General features: G+C 41.1%; 1 protein-coding gene across 2 annotated transcripts; it reads left to right on the forward strand.

The window, feature by feature from the left end:
* The first annotated feature begins 3,264 nt into the window (after nucleotides 1-3,264).
* On the forward strand, nucleotides 3,265-20,800 carry ppp5c (protein phosphatase 5, catalytic subunit). 2 transcript variants are annotated; one of them, XM_061681503.1, is made up of 13 exons: nucleotides 3,265-3,457; nucleotides 8,964-9,205; nucleotides 10,025-10,172; nucleotides 12,050-12,171; nucleotides 12,246-12,311; nucleotides 13,716-13,814; nucleotides 14,003-14,108; nucleotides 14,184-14,326; nucleotides 15,751-15,838; nucleotides 18,056-18,096; nucleotides 18,176-18,354; nucleotides 18,425-18,506; nucleotides 19,856-20,800. In XM_061681503.1, exons 1-13 carry the CDS (start codon nucleotides 3,343-3,345, stop codon nucleotides 19,916-19,918), a joined length of 1,494 nt encoding a protein of 497 aa, XP_061537487.1. In that variant the 5' UTR covers nucleotides 3,265-3,342; the 3' UTR covers nucleotides 19,919-20,800. The 2 variants fall into 2 exon arrangements, with proteins under 2 accessions (XP_061537487.1, XP_061537488.1); XM_061681504.1 differs by lacking the exon at nucleotides 3,265-3,457 and adding an exon at nucleotides 3,780-3,876.
* Nucleotides 20,801-21,171: the final 371 nt, after the last annotated feature.

Consider the following 21,171-nt stretch of genomic DNA (forward strand, 5'->3'; position numbering starts at 1 on the left):
TGGTCGCCAGCCAACTGCAGGGCACATAGAAACAAACAACCATCCGCACTCACATTTTAAACAATAACCATGTAATAAAGTAGCGAATTTTTTAGCATATTAAATGAGCGATTTTTGGGGTACTGTAGCTGTTGTGTTCATATGAGAGTGGAATGGTCCTGTATATGATTGCTTGGCTTGAGTGAGTGACAAGGACATCTCACGGCCTCCACCGTGTTTTGATCATTTTAATTGATAACACCCAAATAAATTGGAAATTTTCAGCAAATTAAACTAGCGAATGAACATGATTTTGGGGTGCTAGTTTTTGTTCAAGTGAGAGTGCAACGGTGTATGATAGTAGTAAAGAATAACACCAACTTGAACAAAGCGGTGTTTGGAAACTCAAGCAAGTTGTCATGTTTGTTTTGTTTTTCCTGAAATGTTGTCATTTTTTTAGATGGGGGGGATTCTGCCCAACAGCCATAATACGTATATAGAATATGATCAAATACTGCCCCTTTATAGCATAGCATATTCCTTTGTCCACACCGGATATGCTGTGAATTTGGTCTTCACTTCTGCCACTCACGTCACACCAAGACATGGGGGGGGTCTCGAATTTGGTGATGAAAAAGGGGCAAAGTGCAATTACTTATTACAATTCCTCCAAAATTGATTGATATTGTTGGAAATGAGGCGGCACGGTGGACGACTGGTTAGAGCGTCAGCCTCACAGTTCTGAGGACCGGGGTTAAATTCCCTGTGTGGAGTTTGCATGTTCTCCCCCGTGCCTGTGTGGGTTTTCTCCAGGCACTACGGTTTCCTCCCCACATCCTAAAAACATGCATGGTAGGTTAATTGAGAACATTAAATTGCCCGTAGGTGTGAATGTAACTGTGAATAGTTGTTTGTTTATATGTGCCCTGTGATTGGCTGGCAACCAGTTCAAGGTGTACCTTGCCTCCTTTCCGATGATTGCTGGGATAGGCTCCAGTACTCCCGCGACCCTTGTGAGGATTAGCGGCTCTGAGAATGGATGGATGGATATTGGAAATGACTGCCAGTTTGACTTTCTTTAGTAAAAGATACATAAGGTCAACTTGGGAAATATGGCCCATTAAGACCCCATAGCTCCCTTAAACAACAACATGCAACACGTGAAAAGATTTTTCTTTTTCTTTTCAGTACAAGCACTACATAAGTGAATGAAAGGCGGAAACTGTGTTTTGTGTGCAGAGAATCTAAATGTATATACTGTAATTGATGGTACCACTAAAAATTACTTTTCAGAGTCTGTAGTTTTTTACTTAAGTACAGCAGTTAAATCAATACATATTCTACTCCAGTCTTAATTTACTCAAGTATCTGTACTTGTACTTAAGTACAGAGTGAGAGTACTTTTGCCACTTCTGGTTATATGACTCGGAAGGAGACACGAGTCATCCCTCTTCTGGCTAAAGGGAAAGTGAACTCACACTGTGGGGTTAGTGAGTGTTCACCAGGGGGTCACCGGGGGTGACTCACCTAGCTGATGGAACTCTTACTCTTAACTCTGGGATGTGCTTTGTGAGTCAGAGCAAAGAGAGCGGACTGGGCCATACTCTTCTATGACACAGTAATTTATGAAACCTCTCATAGTCTCCTCATTAACGAAGAAAGCCACAAACTTTTAAATCAAAAGTCACCTTTTTCTACCCGGGCGTCACTCTCATTAATCTGTCCAGTGGAGTTCTGGCTGTGGAAAAGCGAGCCACTCGCCTCAGGTTGCGTTATGTTTTTGGCAAACGACTTATTTTAAGGCAACAGTGCGTCAGATGCCATGCACTATATGTGCGTGTATACGTGACTCACAAAAAGTTGGGGATATTGGCCTTTCTGTTGAAATTTCAGGTTGAACATAAAATGTAAAAATAGCATTTACAGGTGACCTAAATTTGACTTTTGAATGCACTTGTCCAAGTACATTTTGCTCAACTTGCTGTTTTCTAACAAGGAGCTGAACAACAAATTCACAACAGGTGTTTGATCCATGAATGAACCAATAAATTTCCCAGTTGAATTAGGATTTGTATTTAAACAATTGTCATCATCATACTGTTCACATTTTGACATCATGAGTCCAAGACGACAAGTAACATTTGAGCAACAGTTGCTGTTGAGCTCCTTGACAGAGAGCAACAATTTGTGCATTAAGTACTCAAACACTGAACAGGTCAAATTAAGTCTCCCTGTAAAGGTTATAGTGCATTTGGACTCATCCTGATATTTAACCCGAAAGCCCAATACCAGTAAAAATTTGTAAGTACTCTGTGCATGCGTACTTGTGTGGATGCGCACCTGCGCTTTGTTTGTCCCCTTTACTCTGACATCTGTGGAGGCCGGCGACCACCTGCTGCCCTCAGATGGCAGGAAACTTCCTGAGCAACATCCTCACGCCTGGAGTCACCTGGAAGACCAAAAGAAAAGGTTATATGTGAAGATGTACTTTTTCGCTGTTGTGTCTCAGGCTTGTTTTTGTTTTTAATATGTCATTTCACAGCACTTCAATCCATGAATTCCTTTCAAATTAATAATGTTGGCTAATGATATGGTTAGAACTAATATTTTACCATGCGGTTGACTCCAAGCATAATTCACATGCACTTTCCTGTCAACTGTGTTTAGTTCAGTGATTCCAAACCACTGTTTTATTATCCAATTTAATTGGTCTGAAAATTATAATTAATAATATATCTTTGTACAACTATCTATGTCAACGACGGATAGTCGGTGGCATATGCAAAACAATTAAATGCTTTTACACTTGATGTAAGAAAGTACAGTTACATTTCACAAAATGACAGCATTGTGTTCAATCATTAGACGTTTCTTAAGGACGTGGCTTGGCTAAAAAAAAATAATAATATTTTTTCACACAGTCTTGGGATTCTGCTGAATATCTTTAGTGCTCCCTGCTGGTTGGTAGCGAAACACACCGCTGAAATATAATCGAACAGGGAGAATTGTTCAAAAATAATAATAATAACACAACAAATACAATACCGGTTTCCTCCTTTTTAGAGTCGTTTGTTTTGTGTTCTAGGCCATGTTTAAGTGACACATTCATTCAACGTGCAGAACTACAGTATAGTGAAGTAATGAAATGTCAGTGCTCCCTGCTGGTTCATAACGCTAAATACAATCGGGGGGGGGGGGGGGACCCAACTTAATTTAATTCATTTTCCGTATCACCGGGCGTGCTGGAGGCGGGGTACACCCTGAACTGGTCGCCAGCCAATCGCAAGACACATATAAACAAAGGGCCATTCGCATTCACATTCTCATCTACGGGCAATTTAGTCCTGAATTAACAAAACATGCATGTTTTTGGGATGTGGGGGGAAACCGGACTGTCTGGAGAAAATCCACGCAGGCACGGGGAGAACATGCAAACTCCACACAGGAAGGCGGGACTTGAACCAGGGTCCTCAGAACTGTGAGTTTGTATGTTTGTTTTAAATTCCAGTTCGTCACATAAATAGTATTTAACACAAACAAACGTTTAAATAATATTGACAATCAGTTTATGCTATACTACTGTCCTCCTTTTTAGTGTCTTACTTTGGTGTTTTGCGTTGCAGGCAAGGTTAATTAACACATTTATTCTGTTTACTTTATGTTTTACTTAAGTAATGACAGTGAGTGTATAGTTTGACTTACTTCGTGGAAATAAACACTTAAAAAAAATCCCTCGACTCGAGCAAAAAAAAAAGAACAAAAATATGTCACAACTTTGCGACCTTTGCGACAGTCCGTCAATGGCGTACGCGTCGGAATACGGCAGCGTGAAGAAGATGGCGGAGAGAGTAAACGATGCCGAGCTACTCAAGGAGAAGGCCAATAAATACTTTAAAGGTGAGCTCGCAACGCTGTCAAGTCGGCAGCCTGCTTCGACGGCCGAAAGCAGACGAGAGCGTCCCCGGTATTCTCAAGGAGGGCGAAATATTGGCTTTAAAACAGCCCCGATCGCACCACACGTCAATGTGAAGCTAGGCTAACGATCTATGCTAACGCGTGAAGCCCATTCATTGGACTCTTGAAAGCGGTTAGCCCATTCGGCTAGCTCCAGCTAACGGTGCCTTAAACCGCTTGAGTCATTGTCCCACCCAAGTCAAGTTCACTTCACAGTCATTTGGGCCCCGATTGGGTGGTTAAGACACGTAGCTGCTTGTTTTGCGAGATTTAAAACAATAATTGGCGTGCATAAAAGTTGCTAGAACATTCCCTTAAATAGCAGAACCGTCATGTGAGCAACGGCGTTCAACGGCAGCCCCTCTTCGACAGTAAAATATTTATTATTGCACTGACCTCACTTAAATGTATTGTTTATAGCAGGGGTTCTTAAAGCGTTTCAGGTCCAGGGACCCCTTAAAGGAGAGAGATTCTTCCATGCACCCCCTCATAATCTTGACATTACTACCATGTGTAGTCTTTAATATGATAAGACTTGAAAAGTTGCTGGTTTTCGAGTTATCTATGAGAAGAAAGTTGCAAACAACAACAAATAATAAAGTTGTAATATGATATTAAAGTAAAAGTTAAAGAAGAAAGGCATATTTTAACAATTGACTTTCAAAAATGGTTCCAGAGTTGCCAAATGTTACGGAACGTCCCAATTTTGTTTCGGAAATCACTGAATGCTGACACGTTACAGTCATAACTCCGATGGTTCCGGATATTGGGGGTGAGTGGGGAATACAGCATCCAACATTACATGCCAGTACGCCGCTGTGTCCGGCTACCGTGACGAAGATTTTATAAATGAATCAGAAGAAATTAACACGATATTGTTTAAAAAAGAGAGAGAGAGAGAGAGAGAGAGAGCTAAAGGCTGCTTGCACGCTATTTTATTACGCCCCCGGCTGCCAAGTTGTGGAGGTGAAAGTTACTTTTGCGTCCAGTGTCAATGCATTGTAAGTCACTAATCATCGCCCCCATGGTAACATAAACTACACTTCTTACCGTGCTTCTTACGCATATCGTGTACGTTATCATGAAGGTACGGCGTGGAGTGGGTAGGACAAGACGGAAAAGCATGATGCTAAATTGCTAAGTTATCGTGTGATGATATCGCAAAACACTGAAATAAGTGATTGGATGATACAGTACACTTGTAACATAGGTCTGGCTGGAACCGCATTATAGGAGAGTGTAACCCAAGTTTAAACAATAAAATAAGAAGCCAATTAATACATGTCTGAATAATACGTCTGAAGATAGAAATGTAAAATTATTCACGGCCTCTGGACCAGAAATTAATTAATGTCATCTGAGAACGGGTCAGGTTAAAAGTATATTGTTAGTAATAATGAATATTTGTTTTATTTCTTTATTCATATATATACATATATATATGTATATTCATATATTTTTTATATATATTCATATATATATATATATATATATATATATATATATACATACATACATACATATATATATAGAGAGAGATATATGTATGCATACATATATATACACCCCCCCCCCTTCAATTTTCACTTTGTTATATTGCAGCCATTTGTTAAAATCGTTTAAGTCCATTTTTTTCCTCATTAATGTACACACAGCACCCCATATTGACAGGAAAAAACGTAATTGTTGAAATCTTTGCTGATTTATTAAAAAAGAAAAACTAAAATATCACACAGCCATAAGTATTCAGACCTTTTGCTGTGACACTCATATATTTAACTCAGGTGTTGTCCATTACTTCTGATCATCCTTAAAATGATTCTACACCATTGGAGTCCAGCTGTGTTTGATTATACTGATTGGACTTAATTAGGAAAGCCACATCCCTGTCTATATAAGACCTAACAGCTTACAGTGCATGTCAGAGTAAATGAGAATCATGAGGTCAAAGGAACTGCCTGAAGAGCTCAGAGACAGAATTCTGGCAAGGCACAAATCTGGCCACGGTTACAAAAACATTCTGCTGCACTTAAGGTTCCTAAGAGCACAGTGACCTCCATAATCCTTAAATGGAAGACGTTTGGGACGACCAGAACCCTTCCAAGAGCTGGCCGTCCGGCCAAACTGAGCAATCGGGGGAGAAGGGCCTTGGTGAGAGAGGTAAAGAAGAACCCAAAGAACACTGTGGCTGAGCTCCAGAGGTGCAGTCGGGAGATGGGAGAAAGTTCTAGAAAGTCAACAATCACTGCAGCCCTCCACCAGTCAGGGCTTTATGGCAGAGTGGCCCGACGGATGCCTCTCCTCAGTGCAAGACACATGAAAGCCCTGGTGTTTGCTGAAAAACACCTGAAGCACTCCAAGATGGTGAGAAATAAGATTATCTGGTCTGACCAAGATAGAAATTGTTGGCCTTAATTCTAAGTGGCATGTGTGGATAAAACCAGACACTGCTCATCACCTCTCCAATACAGTCCCAACAGTGAAGCATGGTGGTGGCAGCATTATTCTGTGGGTGTGTTTTTAACTGCAGGAACAGGGAGACTGGTTGCAATCGAAGAAAAGATGAATGCGGCCAAGTACAGGGATATCATGGACAAAAACCTTCTCCAGAGTGCTCAGAACCTCAGACTGGGCCGAAGGTTCACCTTCAAATAAGACAATGACCCAAAGCACACAGCTAAAATACCGAAGGAGTGGCTTCAGAACAACTCTGTGACTGTTTTTGAATGGCCCGCCCGGAGCCCTGACTTAAACCCAATTGAGCTTCTCTGGAAAGACCTGAAAATGGCTGCCCACCTACGTTTACCAGCCAACATGAAAGAACTGGAGAGGATCTGCAAGGAGCACTGGCAGATGATCCCCGAATCCAGGTGTGAAAAACTTGTTGCATCATAGCCAAAAAGACTCATGGCTGTATTAGCTCAAAAGGGTGCTTCTACTAAATACTGAGCAAAGGGTCTGAATACTTATGGCTGTGTTATATTTCAGTTTTTCTTTTTTCATAAATCAGCAAAAAATTCAACAATTCCTTTTTTTCTGTCAATATGGGGTGCTGTGTGTACATTAATGAGGAAAAAATGAACTTATTTTAACAAATGGCTGCAATATAACGAGTGAAAAATTTAAGGGGATCTGAAAACTTTCCATAACCATATATATACCGCTAACTGCAAAGATTGCCTGCTTAGTTTGTCATTTTTATTTCACTCGTTATTCTAAACACAGAGTCGTGCAAAGGTTTTAATAACTTTGTTATGAAGATAGCAAAGCTAACAATCTATCTACAGTGGGGCAAAAAAGTATTTAGTCAGGCACCAACTGTCCAAGTTCTCCCACTTAAAAAGATGAGCGAGGCCTGTAATTTCATCATAGGTATACCTCACCTATGAGAGACAAAATGCGAAAAAAAATCCAAAAAATCACAGTCTGATTTTTTTAAGAATATTAGGAAATTATTGTGGAAAATAAATTCATGTCAATACTGTGTTATATACAGTATCTATTTATCTATCTGTCTATCTGCCTATCTATCGATCTATCAAATATAAGTAAAGCTTATTTTTTTTATTTATTTTTTATTTATTTATTTTTTAAGCCAATTGACCAGTTTTGTCTGCTACGGCTTGTTGCGGACAAACTTCTTGTTCACAGTAACATATTTTGCAAATACCGTATCTCGAGTCACTGTCAATCGAAAGAAACTATGTTATGCCATGGTCGTCTTGTAAAAAAAGTGTGCGACCGAATCATGTGCTGCAGTGATAATAGTGGAAAAGATAGTGTAGAGCCCTGATATGCCTTTTGTTTTCTGAAAAAGATTGTGATTTTATTCCTATAATATTACTCTTTTTGTTCTACAGAAATTACTACGTATTTCCTTTGCACGGATCATATCAGATGTTTTAACTGGCCCAAAGCTCAAGTTGGGAGGGAGTAATTTGTTTGTCTGTTTTGATTCCCATATTTACCAACTAGGGCTGTTAAAATTAAAGAGTTAATTCTCCGGGTACTCATGTTTCCTCCCACATTACAAAAACATGCATGGTAGATTAATTTTAGACTCTAAATTGTCCGTAGGTGTGAATGTGAGAGCGAATCGTTATTTGTTCATATGTGCCCTGCTATTGTGCTTGGCGGCAAATTTTGCTTCAAAATTAGACTTTGGATAAAACAATTCTCATTTGCTTATCGTGCAGCGCTGCACTCCTTTCATTGAAGCACAACAAGTTTAAAATACCATCTCAAAGCAAAATGGGGTATTAATTGTGATATATTTGGCACCTGTAATTAATCACAATTAATAAAAATATAGTATAAGTATAATTAATCATTAATTAATAAAAATATAATATAAGTATCATTAATCGGATTAAAGAAATGAATCTATTGGCAACCCTAGTAGCCATGCACTTTTTTAAAATGAGAACATAATAATTTGTTGCAAATTTAGCAGACCCCCAAGCCGCCACCTTTTCTTTCCGGCTTGTCCCGTTAGGGGTCGCCACAGCGTGTCATCCTTTTCCATGCAAGCCTATCTCCTGCATCCTCTCTTAACACCAACTGCGTTCATGTCTTCCCTCACTACATCTATCAACCTTCTCTTTGGTCTTCCTCTCTTGCCTGGCAGTTGGATATATTGCATATTAATAATTAAAGTAACATTTTGTCTTTGATCAGGCCCTAAGCTAAGCAGTATACTTAGTTATTGCTGCGTGAATGTCATACATATACTGACCTGTACAGATCAAATGTAGGGCCGTAGCACACATCATCAACGGTGGCGGAACAACTTTTGGAGTGTGGGGGCACGGTACTTCAGGGACACCTCGTCATATAGTGTATGGCCAGGACATATTATTTGTGAGGTTACACATTATTAATGGAGCAAAGGGGCACATCACACACACAGGGTAAAAAGTGTGTGTGGGGGGGGTGCGGTGGGGGGGACATGCCGCCAGTGCACCCCATCCCACCCCACCCCTCTTCCGCCGCCTCTGCACATCATTTTATTACATCTGTGTATTTTGCAGATAAAGACTATGAAAATGCAATCAAGTACTACTCGGAGGCCTTGGAACTCAATCCATCCAATGCAGTCTACTACAGCAACCGCAGCCTGGCATACCTGCGCACTGAATGCTACGGCTATGCCTTGGCGGATGCGACCAAGGCCCTGGATATTGACAAGAACTACATCAAAGGGTATTACCGCCGGGCCACCTCCAACATGGCCCTGGGCAAGTTCAAGGCTGCGCTCAAGGACTACGACACGGTAAAACAGCCTATATAAGAGGCACCTGAAAAGCCTCGCTAAATCCACATACAGCTAATCGTCCACACTTTGAAAACGGGATTATCTGATAATCCCGTCATCATGGCAAAGTGTCGAGCGTGCCAGTGTCATGTCTTCCATTGTCATATTGAGACTAAAGCAAGTAATCTGCTTGAGAGGCCCCCTGCATACTCTTTGAAGAAGCACCATGACTAAAAAGTCTGACAAAAATGAAGCAATTCAGTTTTACATTCGTGGTTCACGCTTCACAAATTCACTTATTCATGTTTTTTCGGGTGGCTGGGGGCTTTATCCGCAGCCATTCACTGGAAGAACTCACCTGCATATTTTTGTGCTCTTTCTGTAATGCCCTAAAATGCCACAAGAATGCAGCAAAGCCCAGTTTAGAAGGAAATTAGTCATTGGTTTCAAGTAAGTATGTTGAAGTAATGCATCTTGATTCTCAACTGTTTGACCGTTGGAGAGGAGAATTTAGCCTGGGTTGTTAGCGAAAGTTTTGGAGAGTCTTTGCCACTTTTTTGTTTTTGGTGGTTATGTTTTTTTTTAATCAAACCATCTGTTAGCCCTTTATTTGTCAGAATAGTGTTGTCAGATTAATGTAAAATGCTATTAAATTGTTTTGTACTCTACTTTGTGGTATATTTAAGGTTTAAACTATTAATATAAGTAATTATAAAAGTTTTTAGGTGGATGTCAGTTATGTTTTTTCGCTATTTGCACAAGCGGTCAGTCCTATTCGCGGGGTTACTGTAATAAAATTAAACGAGCCGCTTTTAAATATATATTGTGTGATGACAGGTAGTGCGCGTTCGACCGAACGACAAGGATGCAAAAATGAAGTACCAGGAATGTAACAAGATTGTCAAGCAGAAGGCATTCGAGAGAGCCATCGCCAGCGACGAGATCAAAAAGTCAGTTGTCGACTCTTTGGACATTGAAAGCATGAGTAAGTGTAAAAAAAAAAAAAAAATAGCTGTAGCGAGCAATTATTTACATTCTTAATTATGTCATTTATCTTTCCAAAATGTTTAAACCATGCACCCTCCAACATCTTGACAGAGATGGAGCACCTCTTTCTTCACTATACACACCATCAAAAACAAAAAACACATTTACAAGTGGTTCCTTGTGATACGAGTTTATATCGTTTTGTGATCACGATTGTAACTCAAAACACTATCCCCATTAAACTAAATGAAAATGCCATTAATCTGTTCCAGCCTCCCCCCCCCCAAAAAAAAAAAAAACAATTTTTAAAAGTAATAAGAAACATAGCACTCTATAATATTGTACTTTATAAAAACATGAAGTAATGACACAATTAGATAGAATTTAATCAATGAAACAGGTTTTGTCGGGTTTTTTTGTTTGTGTTTTTTTTGCTTCAATTCATTGGCTATTTTAGTGTGCATTCTGGTTTTCACGGTTTGGCTACCTGGGGGAAGTATAATACAGACATACAGATATAAATAAATAAGCTGCAGTAATATTAGTTGCAGAGGATAAAGAATATATGTGAGTATTTTTATGTGTTGCTCCACCATTTGTGTGCAAATAACCATTGCTGAAAGCGTTATAACATAGCAAAACCGATGCTATTCAGTAGCCCATCTGTGACGTTTCCCTTTGTGTAAGCATTAAGATAGTTGATTTTTAAGGCTTAATAATCTCGTTCTTTCCCATATGTTTCGAGCTGCGCACCCCCTTCAACATCCTGACTGATTTGGCACACCCACTACGCAACCACACTCCGAAATACAACAAAAAACATTGAAACAAAGCTATGTAATACCAGTAAAGACATCTTAACGTTTTCATAGTAAACACACATTCTACCTATAACAATTACACACAAATTACATGCAGTGTCTACAAAGCAACGGTAGCAATAAACATACCGTAATTTCTCGTGTATAATGCTCATTTGTTCCCCCCAAAAAATTGTCAAAAGTCAATAGTGCGCATTATACATAGGTATAGGGGCAAATGGAAAAACCTTTCACATTTTATAAATGTATGCCGCCATCTAGTGGTTATGAAAAAAAGTGTAGCCCCCATTTTCATTGCAATAAGACAGGGGTACGTATGACTGCGTATATGTACAGTTGTGCTCATAAGTTTACATACCCTGGCAGAATTTGTGAAATATTGTTTTTGGTTTTTTTAACATGACTGAACAACAACCATCATTTATTTCTTTATGGTAATGTTTTGTTTGATGATAATGCTTTTCTGAAAGGCTTGACTGTCTAATTTGAATTCCATTAAAATAGTCCTTAATGTTTTCTTTCAAGAATTGTACCCATCTTACAAATTCTGCCTGGGTAATCAAACATATGAGCAGCACTGTGTATTCTCTCATTTACTAAATAAAAGAAGGGCTGTGAATTACAAAATAAGAGCAAGTAAATTTAAAAAAGGATTACGTGTTCAAATAAAGTGCTTAACTTATTTGCTCCCGAATAATTATTCGGGAGCAAATAAGAATAATTATTTGAAAGAAATAAAAAAGAAGAAAGAAAGAAATAAAAAAGAAATAATAAATAAAAAAGAAACTAACAAAATACAGATCATACTTCGTTTTGATCATATGGGTAGAAGCAAAATCATGCATTGTAAAAATGCATTTTACATGGGTAGAAGCGTTTTCCAGAATTTTGAGGTCAACTTGGCTGTGCGTATTTTACATCGGTGCGCATTATACACGAGAAATTACGGTAATCATCTGAATTGATATCTTAGCCTAGATGCTTACGGTTAATATGGAGATTTAGAAGCATTTTCGTCTGGTCGTTCTGAAATAATGCCACTGTCTTGTCGCAGCAATCGAGGACGACTACACGGGCCCCAAGTTGGAGGAGGGCAAGGTCACCCTGAAGTTCATGAAAGAAATGATGGACTGGTTCAAAGAGCAGAAGAAACTGCACAGAAAGTGTGCATATCAGGTAAGGTGTCGCTCGTGTTGAAAAGCGCTGAAGGAGACGAGCAGAGGTGGAATTTTAACTGTTCTCTCTTGCAGATTTTGGTGCAAGTGAAAGACCTTTTATCCAAACTACCAAGTCTCGTAGAAGTCACAGTACAAGAGGTGAGGTTGGCTTTTTAGTTTTAGGCTCTCTAGGATAGCAAAAAGACAAACAGTTTGCCTTACTGGTACCCAACTCTGGTGGTGTTACACGTTCCTCATTTTGAAAACATGCATTTTAAGGTAGTTGAAGGCTCTAAAACAGGGGCACTCAATACGCCGATCGATCATGAAGGTCGCCTTGGTAGTTCGCGTGCTGGTATTTTGGTTCAGGTTTTTTAAATTCTATTCCCCCCTCGACTCTGGAGACGGGACACACCATTGTGACAGGTATTGTCTGACGTCAATGTGACGGGGAGCTCAGTGTGTGCGTGACATCTGTGTGAGTGTGTGCACAACTCCGCATGATTGGGGCAGAGGTGCAATACTGAGGAAGAGATCACACGAGGTACGTGCGAGTGTGTATTGTGGCGCAAGTGTAGCGACAGCAACTAATGATAAGAGAATAACGCTAACCCAAAGAGTGTCCTAAGAGGAACTTAATGTGCAGTACAGTGTTGCACATAATGCCCATCCCCGCAACATATTTGCTCCCGTGCCTTTATTTGCTCCCCGCCTCTCACTCAGCTGCGGCAACCTGTGAAGGGAGTTAGCCCTTATCCAATATTGTATTTTAAACACACACATATCAATAAATATACATTTTATTTGGCCACCCCTGCTCTTAAACGTCCGTAGGTGTAAATGTGAAGGGGAATGCATATTGTATGTGCACTGCGATTAGATCGCAACCAGTCCAGAGTGTACTCTGCCCCTTGTCCAAAAGCATTTGGGATGGGCTCCAGCCTGTGTCCGACCCTAATGAGGGCAAGTGCTGTAGAAAGTGGATGGATGGAGGTTGACGTGTGAGTGGTTGAAATTAATTTGCCTGCGAGGAGCCGGGGCTATATATTGGATTCATAGTCCTACTGTAACTAGGGGGTCATTTGAATCCACCAGACCAGACACAATACTGCAGTTTTAAGTGGGTATTTTAAAACAAAGGTACCACAACTCCATGAGAAGCATCATTAGTTAGTCTGTTTACAGATAAGAAAACTGGATTTGCGTAACCAGCAAATGGCCAAAAGGAAGTTGTTGTTTTTTTTTTTTTTCCATCACTTTCGCATTCATTTCCACATCCAGAATAGGTGATTTCAACTCACAGTGGACTTCCTGGACAAAGGAGAAGAATTTTGTTATGGTTTTACTTGCAACTTTGACGTTTTATATTTGTGTCTACCTCGCTCAACGACCTTGTCAAGTTTGTAGATCTAAAAATCTGCCAATAATGTTGAACTGTAACCCACGGCAGCAAGACTTGACACTACACATAATAACCTTATTCGATCCAGCTGATGAACAAAATCCAAAATGGGTTCTTTTTTTTCAGCTCTTCATCAATGTGGTGTTTTTTTTCCTCGACAGGCAGAAAAAATAACCATTTGTGGCGACACACACGGGCAGTACTACGATCTCCTCAACATCTTCGAGTTGAACGGCCTGCCATCGGAGAGCAATCCTTACGTATCCTTTTTGTCTTGGAATGTGGCTAATCCTTCAGCAGGGTTCTTCCTGGCTCAAATTGAGGCAGAGGTGGTCACATTCTGATTGTTAGCACATGTATGCCATGCACCTCACTGGCTCAAACAAACACTTTTCTCGTCAAAATTTACATGCATTTGCAAAAGGGTTCTGAACTGGGCTGAACTCAGCTGTTCAATGGTGACTTTGTGGACCGCGGCTCTTTCTCTGTGGAGGTCATCCTCACCCTGTTTGGCTTCAAACTGCTCTTCCCCGACAACTTTCACCTGCTTCGAGGTAAGTGGTTGGCGGAAGTACGCATTTTGCTTTCTGATGACCGGAGTACTAAAAGATAAAACGACTGACCCGCAGGTAACCACGAGACGGACAACATGAACCAAATGTACGGCTTTGAAGGCGAAGTCAAAGCCAAGTACACGGCGCAGATGTTCCAGCTGTTCAGCGAGGTCTTCCAGTGGCTTCCCCTCGCGCAGTGCATCAACAACAAAATATTGGTAGTTATTTTGGAAACTTACATTTCTAGTCTTTTAAATATGCAGTTTTCACACTGCTACTAAGATTAGAATTTAGCCTCACTTCAATCCCTGCGCCTGCCCTGTCGCGTCTCTGCCCAAAGTAACACCCCCAGCTCACTACATTACCGTGCACAACAACTACATTGCCAGCATGGCTTATTCATGATGGAGTTTTGCCAAACACGAAATGTTACCGGTTTGATGATGTATTTTTTTGGAATCTACATTCATTCATTAATTTTCCGTACATCTTATCCTCACTAGGGTCGCTGGCATGCTGCAGCCTATCCCAGCTATCTTTGGGCGAGAGGCGTGGCACACCCTGAACTGGTCGCCAGCCAGTCGCAGAGCACATATACATAAACAACAATTTGCACTCACATTCACACCTACAGGCTATTTAGAGTCTTCAATTAACCTACCATCCATGTTTTTGGAATGTGGGAGGAAACCCATGCAGGCACGTTGAAAACATACAAACGGCACACAGTAAGGCCAGATTTGCCCTCAGAACTGTGTGGCAGATGTGCTAACCAGTCGTCCACCGTGCCTCTGGGAATATACAGTTAATTAAAAATCTAAAATAGGTGATCAATTTACCTGCGACCTGGTGAGAACGGTGACGTGACGTACGCGGTGGTTTTACAAGCCCAGCTATAAGAAGCCCTCCGAGTATAGGACATCACCATTATACTGTGTATGTTTACCCTTAATTTTTATCGAGAGCTGTCCAATTCATTCTTTTTAACTTTTGTTGCTAACCGGAGTTACATTACCCAGCCAATAAACTATAATGGTCTCCTTTGCAAGAGGCTGCGATGTGTCCCTGCAGAGCTCCATGTGCGGCAGTGCGTCGAAGCAAATGATTGAAATCTCTTCATCACCCCTCCTGTCACTACAGTGTCTGAATGGCTATTTTTGTCACACTATGACCAATTGTAGAATAATAATTAAAATTAGAGGCATGAAATGGTGCCAGCGTGGGCTGATTTTTCAGAAGATTACAAATATTCTACTGTCAGGTCGTAGAGTTTTAACAAAAAATAGGGTGGGTTTTTTTTTAATACTGCAAACGCTACCTTTAAGTGTGGTTTAATAAGTTTAGTGTGTTGCCGGGTCTCTCTCAGATTGCGAGTGGGTCTAAAATGTGTTCCCCACATTAAATGTAGGCTTTCACACAAACATACACAAGTAAAAAAGGCTCTTGTGGTTTTCTCCAGTGATCCACCTTCATTATCGTTTGTGTTAAACTTGTTGCACACACAGTTAGCCTATAGTGGCTCCCTCAAGTACTCTTTCTCCCTTGCCCTTAAAAGGCAGTATGCAAAGCACATTACACTAAAATTCTGTATTTGGTCAGTGAAGTTTCAACATTGTGAACAACCTGATTTGTTGTGCCCCAGGTGATGCACGGCGGGCTGTTCAGTGAAGACGGGGTCACGTTGGAGGACCTCAGGAAGATCGAGAGGAACAGACAGCCTCCAGACTCAGGTACAGTGTGCTTGTGTGTGTTTTTGTGGTCGTGTATGCTTTGTGTAGTGGGTGGGGTATTTGTGGTTGCATTTTGTTTATGAGTGAGGGAGTTACAGTGGGGCAAAAAAAAAAAAAGTATTTAGTCAGCCACCAATTGTGCTAGTTCTCCCACTTCAAAATATGAGAGAGGCCTGTAATTTTCATCATAGGTATACATCACCTATGAGACAAAATGAGGAGAAAAATCCAGAAAATCACTGTCTGATTTTTAAAGAATTTATGAGCAATTATGGTGGAAAATAAATATTTGGTCACAGACAAACAAGCAAGATTTCTGGCTCTCACAGACCTGTGACTTCTTTTAATAATAAGAGTTATCATCTTTATTGTCATGTAAATCCCTGCATACACACGAAATTTGTTCTCTGCATTTTAACCATCACAGTGAACACACACACTTGTTAGTGGAACACACTTGAGCAGGGGGCAACTTAAGCGCCCGGGGAGCATTTTGGGGTATCCGTGTCTTGCTCAAGGACACCACAGCCGTGAGTCCGGGAGATGTTGGTGGATGGTCCAGTCGGGGTCTTGAACCTAGGTCCCCACAGTGGCAAGTGATGATCTTAACCATTGGGCTACAGCTGACCCAGAGGCTTCTCTGTCCTTCACTCGTTACCTGTATTATTAATGGCACCTGTCAGTATAAAAGACACCTGTCCACAACCTCAAACTCCAAACTCCACTATGGCCAAAACCAAAGAGCTGTCCAAGGACACCAGAAACAAAATTCTAGACCTGCACCAGGCTGGGAAGACTGAATCTGCAATAGGTAAGCAGCTTGGTGTGAAGAAATCAACGGTGGGAGCAATTATTAGAAGACATACAAGACCACTGATAATTTCCCTCGATCTGGGGCTCCGTACAAGATCTCACCCGGTGGGGTCAAAATGATCACAAGAACGGTGAGCAAAAATCCCAGAACCACACAGGGGGAGCGAATGACCTACAGAGAGCTGGGACCAACGTAACAAAGGCTACCATCAGTAACACACTACGCCGCCAGGAACTCAAATACTGCAGTGACGTGTCCCACTGCTTAAGCCAGTACATGTCCAGGCCCGTCTGAAGTTTGCTAGAGAGCATTTGGATGATCCAGAAGAGGATTGGGAGAATATCATATGGTCAGATGAAACCAAAATAGAACCTTTTGGTAAAAAGTCAACTTGTCGTGTTTGGATGAGAAAGAATGCTGAGTTGCATCCAAAGACCACCATACCTATTGTGAAGCATGGGGGTGGAAACATCATGCTTTGGGGCTGTTTTTCTGCAAAGGGACCCGGACGACTGATCCGTGTAAAGGAAAGAATGAATGGGGCCAGGTATCGTGAGATTTTGAGTGAAAACCTCCTTCCTTCAGCAAGGGCATTGAAGATGAAACATGGCTGGGTCTTTCAGCATGATAGTGATCCCGGGCAACGAAGGAGTGGCTTCATAAGAACCATTTCAAGGTCCTGGAGTGGCCTAGCCAGTCTCCAGGTCTCAACCCCATAGAAAATCTTTGGAGGGAGTTGAAAGTCTGTGTTGCCCAGCGATAGCCCCAAAACATCACTGCTGTAGAGGAAATCAGCATGGAGGAATGGGCCAAAATACCAGCAACAGTGTGTGAAAATGTTTGACCTCTGTCATTGCCAACAAAGGGTGCATAACAGTATTGAGGTGAACTTTTGTTATTGACAAAATACTTATTTTCCACCATAATTTGCTAATAAATTGTTTAAAAATCAGACTGTGATTTTCTGGATTTTTTTTGTTTCCTCATTTTGTCTCATCGGTGAGGTATACCTATGATGAAAATGGCAGGCCTCTCTCATCTCTTTTAAGTGGGAGAACTTGCACAATTGATGGCTGACTTATGTGTGATTGTGTGTCCGCGTGAGTGGGGGGCGTTGTGTGTCCGCGTGAGTGGGGGCGTTGTATATATGTGTGTGTCTGTCTGTCTGGTTTTGTGGTTGTGTATGTTTTGTTGAGGGGGTATGTGTGTGTTTTTTATGGGAGAGGTTGTGTGTGTGATGATATGTTCCTGTGTGCCAGTGTTTGGTGACATGTTTGTGTGTTAACAGTGACTGGAGTATGTGTGGGTGACGTGTGTCTGTGAGGGGGGGGTGGTTTTGTGTTTGTGTGCGAGATGTTCATCGAAACACATCTCAGCATTTTCTTCCTGCGGCTGTCTTGTAGGTCCCATGTGTGACCTCCTCTGGTCGGACCCCCAGCCTCAGGTCAGCGCAGGCCGAAACCTCATGTGCCTCTTTTAACGTGGTCCTCAGACAAATGAATGAATGTCCGTGTTTGATGCAGAACGGGCGGTCGATCAGCAAGCGAGGTGTGAGCTGCCAGTTTGGGCCTGACGTGACAGAGCGCTTCCTGGATCAGAACAAGTTGGACTTCATCATCCGGAGTCACGAAGTCAAGGCGGAAGGCTACGAGGTCACTCACTCAGGGAAGTGCATCACTGTCTTCTCGGCGCCCAACTACTGGTAAGTTCCCGTTTGCCCTATTTATAGTGCCGCTGGCCCGTAATGTCTTTGGTTTTCTGCCTTCCCCCAGTGACCAGATGGGAAACAAAGGAGCTTTTATCCACCTCAGGGGATCCAATCTCAAGCCAGAGTTCCAACAGTTCACTGCTGTGGTCAGTATCATGCACATTTTATGCTCCATGGGGGGAAAGTGCTTTCATTTTGTCACAAATGGTCAGTGTCACTTAGAGGATACATATTATGCCTTTTATTCCACAATTTAAAACACTTCCCATAAGTATTTTTTATTTATATACTACTTCTCACATAGAGGACATACAAAATAAAATAGTCTCACTAACATCCATCCATTTTCTGAGCCGCTTCTCCTCACTAGGGTCGCAGGCGTGCTGGAGCCTATCCCAGCTGTCATCGGGCAGGAGGCGGGGTACACCCTGAACTGGTTGCCAGCCAATCGCAGGGCACATACAAACAAACAACCATTCGCACTCACAGTCACACCTACGGGCAATTTAGAGTCTCCAATTAATGCATGTTTTTGGGATGTGGGAGGAAACCGGAGTGCCCGGAGAAAACCCACACAGGCACGGGGAGAACATGCAAACTCCACACAGGCGGGGCCGGGGATTGAACCCGGGTCCTCAGAACTGTGAGGCTGACGCTCTAACCAGTCGCCGCCGTCTCACTAACAGTTAATACAAAATCGAATGCCTGCCTAAACAAATGTGTTTTTAACTGCTTAAAAAAAATAGACAACTCCTTACTCGAATGGAAGTGCATTCCACAGTTTGGTGCTCTATCTGCTTTAGTTTTTAATATTGTGTGAGGGACATGAAGTAAAAGGCAGCCCGTTTTTTGTTTTTTAAATGAAGGTATTTTACAATAAGAGACATATTTTTAACAGGGAAAATGTTTTTATGATTACAATAGTCTTGTTTCTTTCAAGAAAAAAGTCATAATTGTACAAGAATAAAGTAATACTTTTTCCAAGATAATGTTATGATATTAAGGTCAAAGTTAACAGAGGGAAGACTCATATTTTAAAAAATACATTTCAAAAATACAACTTTATTCTCACAATATTACACCTTTGTTTTCTAGAAAGGGGGTCTTTATTCACGAGAAAATAGGACCACTGGTATATGCTTGGGGGGGTATGCCTTTTTGTTCTCAAATTATTATTAACCTTATTTCAGCAATAATATGCCCTTTTTGTTGTACAAAATATCATGTGATGATAATCATATATGAGCTTTTACTTGGCCAAAGCTAAGTTAGGGTGTAATTGGTTTATCATGTTTGTTTTATTGGTGCGCTGATCATTGTATGTAGGTATGCACTTTTCTAAATTATACATACAATTGTAATTTGTGAATTATAAGTTATTGAAAATAATTTTTGCAAACTCCCAGGGGTTCAGACCCCAGTTTGAGAATCTTGGTGATTGTTAATGATTACATTGGCTGCTTATGGTTGACTTCCTCTTCACTCTGCCTTCTAGCCTCATCCGAATGTCAAGCCCATGGCGTACGCCAACACGCTAATGCAGCTGGGGATGATGTAGACCCTGGAGCCGGTCCGTCAAGACCACCAGAAGCGTCACACTTCACTCCCCTCAGTGCTCCCCGACTCCCATTTTGGCTTAAGGGATTCCACGCCCCCTCGCTTTATGAGGGAGATCCCTTAGACTCCCTCACCTGGTCCACAAGGTTGCCACTTCCAAACTGGAAAACATTTCCATGGTTCGCTCGCCTCGTACACGAATCCAACACTCAGAATCACGGATGTGTCTCATTGTTTCTTTTTTTGAATGGATTACCTATCTGGTCCGTACCAAAGAGCTGTATTGGAATGATAGTCAAGTTTTCAACCAGAAGCGACTCAAAGAGTTTAGCGCATGCGCACATCCGAGATGTTTCCAAGAGTGGCATTTCCATCAGTGTGTCTCCAAACAGTATGTCATTTTATTCATGTTTTATTACTTTTCAGGTATATGAGGTGTCCATACACGTATGATCCCATCTCGAAAAGAGAGACTGACTCTGGGTTCACGCCGAGGTGCTGTTTGCCATTTGTGACGTGTTAGCTAGAACAGACGTGGTTGTTTAATTTGCACTGCTTTTTCTTCTTCTGGAGGAAGATACTGCTGCTCCCCACCACCCCCATCTTTTCACCCCAGCAGCTCGCACTGTTCCCACTCTCCGAACCAAAACACCCGACATTTCACCCAGAATTGTGGATTACTCCAGTAATACACAAAAGAATAAAAACGTCCAAAATGTTACCCTGTTTTAAACGCACAGCCGCATTGTCTGATGACCCTCTACTTTTTAGGTAAAGATATACACTGATGTGTATGTATATATACTGTATCATTTATTGAGATTACATGTAATGTTTGGACAAAAAAAATAACAAATAAAAATCAGTCCAGATATTTTAGAAATATGTGTGTGTATCCATTTTTTTCTTGTGGGGGGACAATCCGTAAGAGAAATGCTGGGAGTAAAAGTTGGTATGTAACTAAAATTTTCAAACCACCTGTATATCAAAATATATGATATCATTAGAGGTTTGAAACACGCATAAATGAGCCCTAGGTTGTAAGAATAGGATAAGGATGAAGGATTTTATGTCACAAATCGGCCCAGATTTTGTTGTCCAGAAATCAGTGTAATTAGAAAATTTGTGACCGAAAACTTGACTCTTTGGATGAAAAAAAATGCCCGTCTGTTCGTCTAATTAGTTAGAATTGATATGTCTAAACAACCCATTATCAGATTTCTCAGTGACGACGTCTCGTAGAGCCATCTCATT

Source organism: Phycodurus eques, chromosome 7, assembly GCF_024500275.1.
Source record: "Phycodurus eques isolate BA_2022a chromosome 7, UOR_Pequ_1.1, whole genome shotgun sequence".
In the NCBI taxonomy this organism is placed as follows: domain Eukaryota; kingdom Metazoa; phylum Chordata; class Actinopteri; order Syngnathiformes; family Syngnathidae; genus Phycodurus; species Phycodurus eques.